Source organism: Phocoena sinus, chromosome 8 (assembly GCF_008692025.1).
Source record: "Phocoena sinus isolate mPhoSin1 chromosome 8, mPhoSin1.pri, whole genome shotgun sequence".
Classification (NCBI taxonomy): domain Eukaryota; kingdom Metazoa; phylum Chordata; class Mammalia; order Artiodactyla; family Phocoenidae; genus Phocoena; species Phocoena sinus.
Genome location: NC_045770.1, coordinates 99288340 through 99299097, shown reverse-complemented (window position 1 = coordinate 99299097; position 10758 = coordinate 99288340). Strand labels below are relative to the sequence as shown.

The 10758-nt window shown below is 44.0% G+C and overlaps 1 protein-coding gene across 1 annotated transcript; it reads left to right on the top strand.

Moving 5' to 3' along the window:
* The first annotated feature begins 6788 nt into the window (after positions 1-6788).
* On the top strand, positions 6789-10729 carry MPEG1 (macrophage expressed 1). Its single transcript, XM_032641567.1, has one exon. The coding sequence runs from the start codon at positions 6881-6883 to the stop codon at positions 9032-9034; it is 2154 nt and encodes a 717-aa protein (XP_032497458.1). The 5' UTR covers positions 6789-6880; the 3' UTR covers positions 9035-10729.
* Positions 10730-10758: the final 29 nt, after the last annotated feature.

Sequence of the window (10758 nt, the reverse complement as noted above, 5' to 3'; positions counted from 1 at the left end):
GGAGTCCTAACTACTGGACCACAAGGGAGGTCCTCTAGAATTTTTTAATAAACCCCTCCTATCACCATTTTGCATCATACTGACCTGTTTTTCTTTCCTATTCTTCCCCTATTTCCCTTAGTCCTTCTCTTGACTGTCAGCAGAATGGAAATGTTATCAGAACTGGGCAAGTCAGTTCTGTGATCGTTGCTCCTTCATTCTTAACCTCTGTTCTACCCTCCAGGCAAGCCCTGCTTGCACACTGCATAGGAAGATTAGGGAGACGGAAAGGGAAAAGGAATGGGGTGAGGACCAAGTACCCCAAGGCCAGCTTCACTAGATGAAGGTACTTGGCAGGGATGGGAACCAAGGTGGGTATGCAAGCAGGTGTGGGCTCAGTCCTGCAGGATCAGAGCTTTCAATACCGGATCAGATGTAAATAAGGCAGAAGGAGTTGGCACATAGGAACATTCCGTCTGGGCTCTTATGATTCATGTATTATGTAAGACACTAAGCTTACGCCCTCCCAAATTCACCAAGACACAATGACAGACCAGAAAACCAAATTAAATTTTGTAATAAGAAATACAAGTCACACAAGCTAGGCTCAGAGATACTAATGTAAGTTGAAACAAAAATCCTATAATAATTTTGCTTCAGCTCAAGTATTCATTCCCAACCACTCAAGACCTGATTTACTGAGGACATGTTCTAGAAATATTATCAGCTGTGTTGGCTTTATTCACTTGTTTATTCATTCAATAGTAACATATATTGATTGGTATCTGCTATGTACCAGATATAGCACCAGCCTCGGGTGATACAATGATGAACCGAAAAAAACATGATCTCTTCCCATTAGGAGCTTACAGTTTACTAGGGGAGAGAGTCAGACAAGAAGTCCTTTAAAATAGTGATAAATGTAAGGGATGCTATGGAGCACATAGAGGAACATTATAATATTAATTAATACTCTACATTGATTAATGTTTCATTGGGAGGTACAATCCCAGGGCAGCAAATGTAAAAGGAAAAGGGAGGTAAGGCAACAAAGGAGACAAAGGAAGCCTAAGAGGGTGTATTACTGAGCTGATCACAGTTTAAGGAAAGACGCAGACAATTGTTTAGTCACGCAAATGTCTTCAGAGAGAGCACACAAAACCACCAGTCCTCAATATAGTCCACTGGAGGGAGAAACGAAGAGCAAATTACGTGCCAGATTCCTCCTATCTCTCAGTGTCACTAGCACAAGGAATTAAGTCCTCTGTATTTCTGGGCTGCGTTATCCAGTATTCTCTTACCAACTACTGGAGAAGCCACATCCCACTTCTGGTGGCCCAGTGCTTCATGTGAGCTCAGAAGTGAGAAGAAGCCAGGCCTCTTTCGGTCCAGTAGTGTTTAGGGTCTCCAGATACAATATAGGATGCTCACTTACATTTGCATTTTATTTATTGGGTTTTTTTTTTAGTAATTTTATTTATTTTTAATTTTTTTTTTTGGCCGCACAGCTTGTGGGATCTTAGTTCTCCAACCAGGGATCGAACCCCAGTCCGTGTCAGTGAAAGCGCAAGTCTTAACCACTGGACCACTAAGGAATTCCCAAATTTGAATTTTAGATAAACAATGAATATTTTTCTGAGCGTAGGTATGCCCCCAGTGTTGCATGGGACATACTTTGACTGAAAAATTATTTGTTGTTTAACTGGAATTTAAATGGAATTGGGCATCCCACATTCGTATCTGCTAAATCAAGCAAGCTTCCCCTTACTGTGGGTCAGGTGGAGACTCTGCCAGAGTCCAGACCTCCTCCTGGGCGAGGTCAAGTGGTCTTTGGAGGTGAAGGGTTGGAGGACCAGCCAGAACTCTTCGCAGGGGAAGTTATCTGAGGGTTTGGGAGGCTACTGCAGCTGAAGAAAGATTGAGCCTGGAGAATCTGGGGAGTAGTTCAATCTGAATAAACAGCATTCTCTGCTCAGCACCCAGACAGAGGACTTCAAGCTTGTGTAACTGCCTTTAGCTGTGTTTTTGCCTGCATCTCAAAAGGCAGCTCTTCAGTTCGAGTTTGCCTCTGCAACACCCCAAATAAATACACATTGTCAAAATTTTCTTGCATTTTCACACCCCTCATTCTTCTCTGCCCCAACCCCTTTCTACTTTCTGTCTTTATGAATTCACTGCTTCTAGGTACTGATGCCGAAACTCGGCCTCTGTGCACCAGTGCCGAACTGCATCTCAAAGAGTTTTGGGTGAAGCAGAAAAGAATAGCTTTATTGTTTTGTCAAGCAAAGGGGGACACAGCAGACTAATGCCCTCAAAACTGTGTGACATGGGCTTCCCTGGTGGCGCAGTGGTTGAGAGTCCGCCTGCCGATGCAGGGGACACGGATTCGTGCCCCGGTCCGGGAAGATCCCACATGCCGCGGAGCGGCTGGGCCCGTGAGCCATGGCTGCTGAGCCTGCGCGTCCGGAGCCTGTGCTCCGCAACGGGAGAGGCCACAACGGTGAGAGGCCTGCGTACCGCAAAAAAAAAAAAAAAAAAAAAAGGCACACTTCATATTAGACTGGTGTCATTAAGAAACCTGAAAGCTGACGGGGAGGGGGAACGCGTTGGTCCTAACTGCTCAGTCCGGTGGAGCTTAGCTTGGAGAATAGACAGTACCTACAATGGGTGCCTGAGTAATAGGTGCTCAATGAGTATTTATTTAAGGGGTGGGTGAAATAGGCTTCCTTTAGAATGTTCTGTGGAACTGGGCTAAGAATGATAATGAGGCAGCCTCAGAGCCCAGTGGAATTAATGGTGAGATTGATCAGTGATGTCTGCCATGACGTGCAATAGGGAAGTGGTAGCTTAAAGAGGAAGTCTCTGCCACATTAAGATTTCCTTCTTTAGTGCAGTGGAAGTATCAGCTTAAATCACGGACTTGTGTCCTCCAAACCTAAATATGGAAATGGCAAAAAGAAAAAAAAGAGCAGAAGGGGAAAAGTTGTTGAGGAGGAAAAGAATTAGAAACAACACGAGGGACAAATGTTAATAGAGAAAAGAAATAAAATGGTCGAGGTGGCCAAATTCTGGCATATTTATTGGGAATGTGTAGAATTTCACATGGGCTTTCTGGTTTCTTTTTTCCTCACAAGATGAAAAGGAATCAAGAAACCACTGTGTTCTGATTTGTGTGGTCAGGACATAAACAGTCCTGCTAAGAATAGTCTCTGAGGAGAAGGAGCTGGCAAAGCAATTCTCAGAGCATTAGGTTAGCAATCAACTGTTCAGAAAAGAAAATATCGTCCCGTTGTTACTGATTCCTCCTGGATTTGCCAGGACCAAGTTTATTCCAGAGTCTTTGAGAGTCATAGTTCTTTGAGCCATTTAGGGACTATTTGACTGTCAGATTTCAGACTCTTGCTAAATCCAGTTTCCTAGATTCCTGCTAAAAATAAGCAAGGGGATGGTCCCTGCAAACACAGCCAAACGTTCCTCCCTATTTCAGACCACAGGTGAAATGCAGAAGTAGGGAACACCTGGACCAGCTCCAAGCCCACACAGAACTGAACCTCAGACATGAATCATGGTTTGGCTCTGCAGGAGCTGGTGTCAGAAAGCACGTGCTCAAACTGAGAAAGAAAGCACATGTGGGGCTTCCCTCTTGCCTCTTTTTGGAGGAAGTGAAATCACTCTTTTTGCAACGCAGATGCATAACTTTCTTTTTATTGGGGTACCATTGCATTACAATGGTGTGCTAGTTTCTGCTTTATAACAAAGTGAATCAGTTATACATATACATATGTTCCCGTATCTCTTCCCTCAGGTGCATAACTTTTGTAGAAAAGTTGCCTTTTTAGAGACCAAAGTTTAGCTTTTAGACACAAGCCCTTGAGAGTGGCCATTTGGAGAGTTAATGCGGTTGCCTGTGCCTTTCAGGACAAGAAAAAGTGGAAGAAGTTGCTGGCGAGCAGAGTAAAGCAAGACAAGAATGGGTGAAATGCTCTGGTCAAACTCTTGGAGGTCGATTCCTCCTATGTGACCATTACGAGCACCAACCGCTGCTGGTGGCATGCAAATTTAAGTTGAGCCGAAATTCCCATTTGCACTTCTTCTTTCATTTTTCCCCCATGAATTGCAAAGAGAACTTCCTTGAGCACAGCAAACACAGTCATAGGCTTTGGACCATCTCCAAATGATATATGGTATATGGAATATGGAAATTCCAGAAATATTTGGTTTCTTTTGTTTTTTAAATGTATATTTGCTGCTTACTTTTCTGAGTGCAAAAGTGATGGCTACCCATCCCTGTGTTTGGTACTTGGTAGATTCTCAATAAAAATTTGTTAAATGAGTAAAAACATGCTTATTGTTGAAAACTCAAAATGTAGAGAAGAGTGGAAAACATTTAAATAATTCATAAAACCTACCTACTAGATATAATTACTGTCAATGGGTCAGTTGGTGTATATTCCTCTAGTTATATTTGTACATGGTTGAGGTCATATTGAATGTATGTCATGCCTTTTTCACATAACATTATGGCATAAGAATTTCTCACGTTATTAAAATTGTTTGAAAATATAATTACGATGGCTGTAAAATGTTTTGTCATATGGATGTAATATAACTTCACTCTTTTTTGGCTCTTTTAGTCATTTTCAATCTTTTTTTGCTATGATAAAAGTGAAGAGGAAGGCTGTTCAAAAGTAAATGACAATGACTAAGTGTTTAGAGATATAGGAACGCCTGAATATTGAATTATCTATATTCACCTTGCTTGTATTTTCACTGAAGAAGAGTGAAGTCTCATCAGGATCTATTAAAACCAAAAAAAAAAAGTAAGAAATTGTCAGCATGTCTTCATAACAACGTAAGTGAGTTTTCTAATTCTGATGAACTAGCCCTGAAACAGTTCGAAGAGAGGTATTTGGATATTTCAACAGACATACTGGAAGTACTCAAGGGCTTTCAACTCTAATTTTTCTAATTCTAGGATCACTCTACTGGGCTATAAACTTATAACTAACTGATTTATAAATTAACCAGAGGCTTGCTTCTCTAGCCAAGTAGAAAATGGACACTGGTTCATAAATTAATCCCTCTTGAATGTAAGTGAATTCCCCAGAGCATGGTAACGGAGGCATGAATAGACCCAGAATGTGGTATTTCTGGGTTCACAGAATACTACCAAGGTTTTTTTTAAAATTTATTTTATTCAAGTATAGTTGACTTACAATTTTGTGTTAATTTCTACTATACAGCAAAGTAATTCATATATACAAGTGATTCATATATATATATGTATGTATATATATTCTTTTTCATATTCTTTTCCAATATGGTTTATCACAGGATACTGAATATAGTTCCCTGTGCTGTACAGTGGGACCTTGTTGTTTATCCATCCTATATATAACAGTTTGCATCTGCTAATCCCAAACTCCCAATCCATCCTTCCCCCACTCCCGCTCCCCCTTGGGAACCACAAGTCTGTTCTCTCTGTCTGTGAGTCTGTGTCTGTTTCATAGATACGTTCATTTGTGTCGTATATTAGATTCCACATATAAGTGATGTCATATGGTATTTGTCTTTCTCTGTCTGACTTACCTCACTTAGTATGATAATCTCTAGGTCCGTCCACGTTGCTGCGAATGGCTTTGTTTCATTCTTTTTATGGCCGAGTAGTATTCCATTGTGTGTATGTACCACATCTTCTTTACCCATTCATCTGTCAATGGACATTTAGTCTGTTTCCATGTCCTGGCTATTGTAAATAGTGCTGCAATGAACACTGGGGTGCATGTATCTTTTGGAATTAGAGTTTTCTCCAGATATATGCCCAGGAGTGGGATTGCTGGGTCATATGGCAGCTCTACATCAAGGTTTTAATAACTAGTGGTGCTCAGCCTGTGAAGCTAGGCAACTGGCCTCATTATTTCTGAAAACACTTGTCAGCTGCATCAGTGACAATCTGTGGTAATTCAGGTGCTTGAACCCTTCTTTCCAGAATGCATACAGGTGACCTGTAAATGGAAACATGACTTTTTCAGTCTCAGCACTGCATCCGTTTCATGGTATGGTTTAGGGAGCCATAAGGGTGAAATTGGGAGTTTCCATTAACTCCTCTGGATTCCCTGGTTCCCACTAAGTGTACTAGTTGTCCCAAAGGATTGACAGAGCTGGGCTTCAATTAAACCTGGTTCTAGATCAATGGGCCTGGAAACACTGCTCTGAACTATGGGATTTAATAGACTTAGCATTGGCATACAGAAACAAATTCAGGAAATTATCTTCTCCTAATAATATAATAAATGAATTGTTGCTTTAAAAAATGGAGCAATGAAGAGCCCCATTCATTTTTACGCACCTATCCTGGTTACATGCACCTAACAATGGAATGAAAAAATGAAAGTTATAGTAGTAGGTACCAACTTATTGCCAACTGTACACACAGGAAAAGGAAACTGGTATTGAAGTCCCAGAAGAGAGTAGTCAGGGAAAAACTGAAACATCAAGAGAGGGAACAAAACCAAAGCTTTCTTTCAAAGCTGGAAAACTCTCCTGGGGGTAACAGCAAAGTGTGTTGTTGCACTTTTTCTGAGTGCCCACTGCTGCTGCAGGGTAACCAGCCCTGGGGGAGGTGGGGGGCAGTTAGGGTAGTTAACTGGTAAGGGTATAGGGCTAAGTTTGTATATCTAGTACCACACAACTTTTTCAAAGTCCCGATTGACCTTAATATCCCAACCGACTCTCATTTCCCCATTTTGCGATTAAATTAGCCTAAAGAGGAACTAGTGGCTTTAGGAGAACTGCTGAACTTTTCGTTTCAGCAACGGCTTTCTTTCCCATCAGTTCAGTCTGCCCCAAGCTTGCTGGCTGCCACTTAGTGCTAGTGTGTCAGGCTGGGGCTATCTGAGCCATGAACAGCTTCAGGGGTGCCATCCTTATCTGGGCAGTGGCAGCATGGGCTAAAATGAACAAACCTCTGGGAGACACAGATGAGGATGGATTTCAAAAATGCAAGAATGCCTTAAAACTACCTGTTCTGGCAGTCTTACCTGGAGGCGGCTGGGATAATCTGAGGAATGTGGACATGGGACGGGTGATGAACTTGACTTACACCTACTGCAGGACCACAGAGGATGGACAGTACATCGTCCCTGATGAGGTCTTTACCATTCCCCAGAAAGAGAGCAACCTGGAGATGAACTCAAAAATCCTGGAGTCCTGGGAGAATTACCAGAGTAGCACCTCCTACTCCATCAACATGGAGCTCTCCCTTTTTTCCAAAGTCAACGGCAAGTTGTCTCCTGAGTTCCAGAGGATGAAGACCCTTCAGGTGAAGGACCAAGCTGTAACTACCCAGGTTCAGGTAAGAAACCTGGTCTACACAGTCAAAATCAACCCAGATGCAGAGCTAAGCTGGGGGTTTAAGAAGGAGCTCTTGGACATCTCTGAGCGTCTGGAGAAAAACCAGACGCGGATGGCCACCTACTTGGCGGAACTGCTGGTCCTCAACTATGGTACCCATGTCATCACCAGTGTGGATGCAGGGGCTGCTCTCATTCAGGAGGACCACATCAGATCTTCCTTGCTCCAGGACAGCCAGAGCAGCCGCAGTGCAGTGACAGCGTCCGCTGGAATCACCTTCCTAAACATCGTGAACTTCAAATTTGAGGAGGACCACACCTCACAGAACGCCTTCACCAAGAGCTACCTCTCCAACCGAACCAACTCCAGGGTGCAGAGCATTGGAGGGCTTCCTTTTTACCCAGGCATCACCCTCCAGACCTGGCAGCAGGGCATCACCAACCACCTGGTGGCCATGGACCGAGCTGGCCTGCCTCTGTATTTCTTCATCAACCCTGACAGGCTGCCTGACTTGCCAGGACCCTTGGTGAAAAAGCTGTCTAAGACAGTGGAAACTGCTGTGAGATGCTATTACACGTTCAACACTTACCCCGGCTGCACAGATATCAACTCGCCCAACTTCAATTTCCAGGCCAACATTGATGATGGCTCTTGCGAGGGGAAGATGACCAATTTCTCCTTTGGCGGGGTTTACCAGGAATGCACCCAGTCCTCAGGGAATGAGGTTGTCCAGCTCTGCCGAAACTTGGAGCAGAAGAATCCACTCACTGGGAATGTCTCCTGCCCCTCGGGCTACACCCCAGTCCAGCTGCTCTCCCAGACCCACGAGGAGGGTTACAACCACCTGGAGTGTTCACGGAAGTGTACCCTCCTTATCTTCTGCAAGACGGTGTGTGAAGATGTCTTCCGGGTGGCCAAGGCAGAATTTAGGGCTTTTTGGTGCGTGGCTAGTGGCCAAGTACCTGAAAACTCAGGACTACTTTTTGGTGGCCTCTTCAGCGATAAGAGCATCAACCCTTCGACAAATGCACAGTCATGCCCAGCTGGCTACTTTCCACTGAGACTTTTTGAAAACCTCAAGGTATGTGCCTCTCAGGACTATGAGTTGGGATATAGGTTTTCCGTCCCATTTGGCGGGTTCTTTAGCTGTGCAGCCGGGAACCCCTTGGTGGATGCTGCCATGTACAAAGATTTAGGGGCACCTTCTCTAAAAAAGTGTCCAGGGGGTTTCAGCCAACACCTAGCCCTCATCAGTGATGGGTGCCAAGTGTCTTACTGCGTCAAAGCCGGGCTTTTTACAGGAGGGTCTCTGCCTCCCGTCAGGCTCCCACCTTACACCCAACCACCCCTCATGAGTCAGGCTGCCACCAACACTGTCCTAGTGACTAATCTTGAGACTGCAAGCTCCTGGATTAAAGATTCCCAGACCCACCAGTGGAGGCTTGGAGAGCCTCTCGAGCTTCGCCGGGCCATGAAGGTCATCCATGGGGACGGTAGTGGTCTCTCTGGAGGGGCAGCAGCCGGGGTCACACTGGGGGTCACCACCATCCTGGCAGCTGTCATTGCCCTGGCCATCTACGGCACCCGGAAGTACAACAAGAGGGGATACCAGGCGGTCCAAGACGAGAGGCAGAGTTTGGTTACAGGCACGGCTGTGAATGGAGACGCCCTCGACCAAGAACAGGCGCAGAGTCCAGCCTAGGCTCTCCCAGGAAACTATTTCTCTTGTCTCCGGCCAGAGCTTCAAACACGTCTTTCATTTTCTCTTTCCACTTCTGCTTTCCTAAGTATTGATGTGGTAAATGCAACGAAAGGCAGGTATAACTTTGGGACTTTCTTAGGTCTTTGGGCCAGAAAATGAATAGAGCTACGTGGACAAAGTTGTGGGAGAAGTTGGAGAACAGTTGTGACTTTTTAAGCAAAAGTCCTCCTGGAGCCTAAAACACTAGGGAGGTGTCTCTTCTCTGCCTGCGTCAGTAAGTATCTTCACCTGAATGCCCATGTGTAAAAAGAGAGGAGGGAGAATGTTGATATTTGAATTTGAAGACGCATTTAATCTGAGGTCAGCCATGGTTTCCAATTCATGAGCTCTAAGAATTTATGCCTTTACGTGTTACCTTCCCACTATTTTGTGTTTTTAAAAAGCTGTCTGGATTTCATACTCCTGGAGGCGGACGGAGCCCCCAGAAGACACAGGAGGTCCTGCTTGACAATTGCTTTTCGGCTTTGAGGGCTCTGAATTGATGAACTGTGTCATCTCCTCTGGGTCCTCTCAACGTCATCTGAACCGAGAGATGGTGCCTATACTAGGCCCACTTTCTCCAACTTCACCACAGTTAAGACTTACTGAGACCAGGCCGCTCTTGGACTTCAGACTAGGGTCATAAAGTCCTCAGAAAACATTTTAACATATAAACTTCTATTAAGAGGTCAAGGGAGAAGGGATGGTTTGGAGACCAGGAGTGAGTGAAGAAAGGGTAAAAACTAGAAAAGATTCTGGTGCTCATGGGAAATTGAAATTCTTACCCACAGCCAACTACTTGGTTTTGTCCTCTTAGCTCATCATAAATGGGCAAAGAAAGGAGCTGCAGGTTTGGATAGATCAAGCATTACCATCTCATTTTCTGTTACCAAGGTACAATCCCTTTCTCTTCCATGGATGGCCATCCCCCCTTCAGGTCGTCCCCACCACACGCACACACACCCTCAAACACACACACACCACATTCCAACAAGAAGTCTGCATTTTTCTGGGGGTGGGAGACAAGAAAAACACAATAAGTCAAAGTAAGCCCATACCTAAGTAGCACTTCATCCCTAAAACCTAAACAGAGTAAAAACTTACCAGTTAGGTACCCTACCCTTATTTGTCTTTTCCAGCAGAAAGGGTGTTGACATGATCAAATCAATTCTTTTAAATGAAACGAAAAAGCCATCCAACGTCATTTGTGACACATTTATTTCAGTTCCAGGCTGACTTCCCTGGGTCATGTAGCATGATACATGATTGTTACTTGGCAGTTGGGGCTTTGCCCAATTTTAAAAACAGTGTCACCTAATTGTAATTATTAGGGTGACTCTGTTAATATTCTTCCGCAACATTTTTTAGAGTTACATATTTCTTCACCAAATCAAATGTCATTGGTGAGTTATCTTTTTGAAGGATAATTTGTCCTCATTAACATTCACAGTTTAGGCTTATATTAGATCCTTCTTCTGAGTACCTTGAAGCATCCCAGACTGTGGGGAGATGGGAGGGGGCGTCACACATTCACCTCTCACTGTGATACAGGGAAGTGATTCACAGAATTTGAGTCGTGCTCTCAGCCAGAGACATCGATTTCTACAACCTCTCTACCAAACCCTTGTTTCTTAAGCATTAAAATGTTCTCCTTAAGCTCTGGGTGTTTTGTGGGTATGTTTCAG

What these genes read in the sequence shown, in the direction of transcription:
- MPEG1 (XM_032641567.1), top strand. Translation starts at nt 6,881, where the DNA reads ATGAACAGCTTCAGGGGTGCCATCCTTATCTGGGCAGTGGCAGCATGG.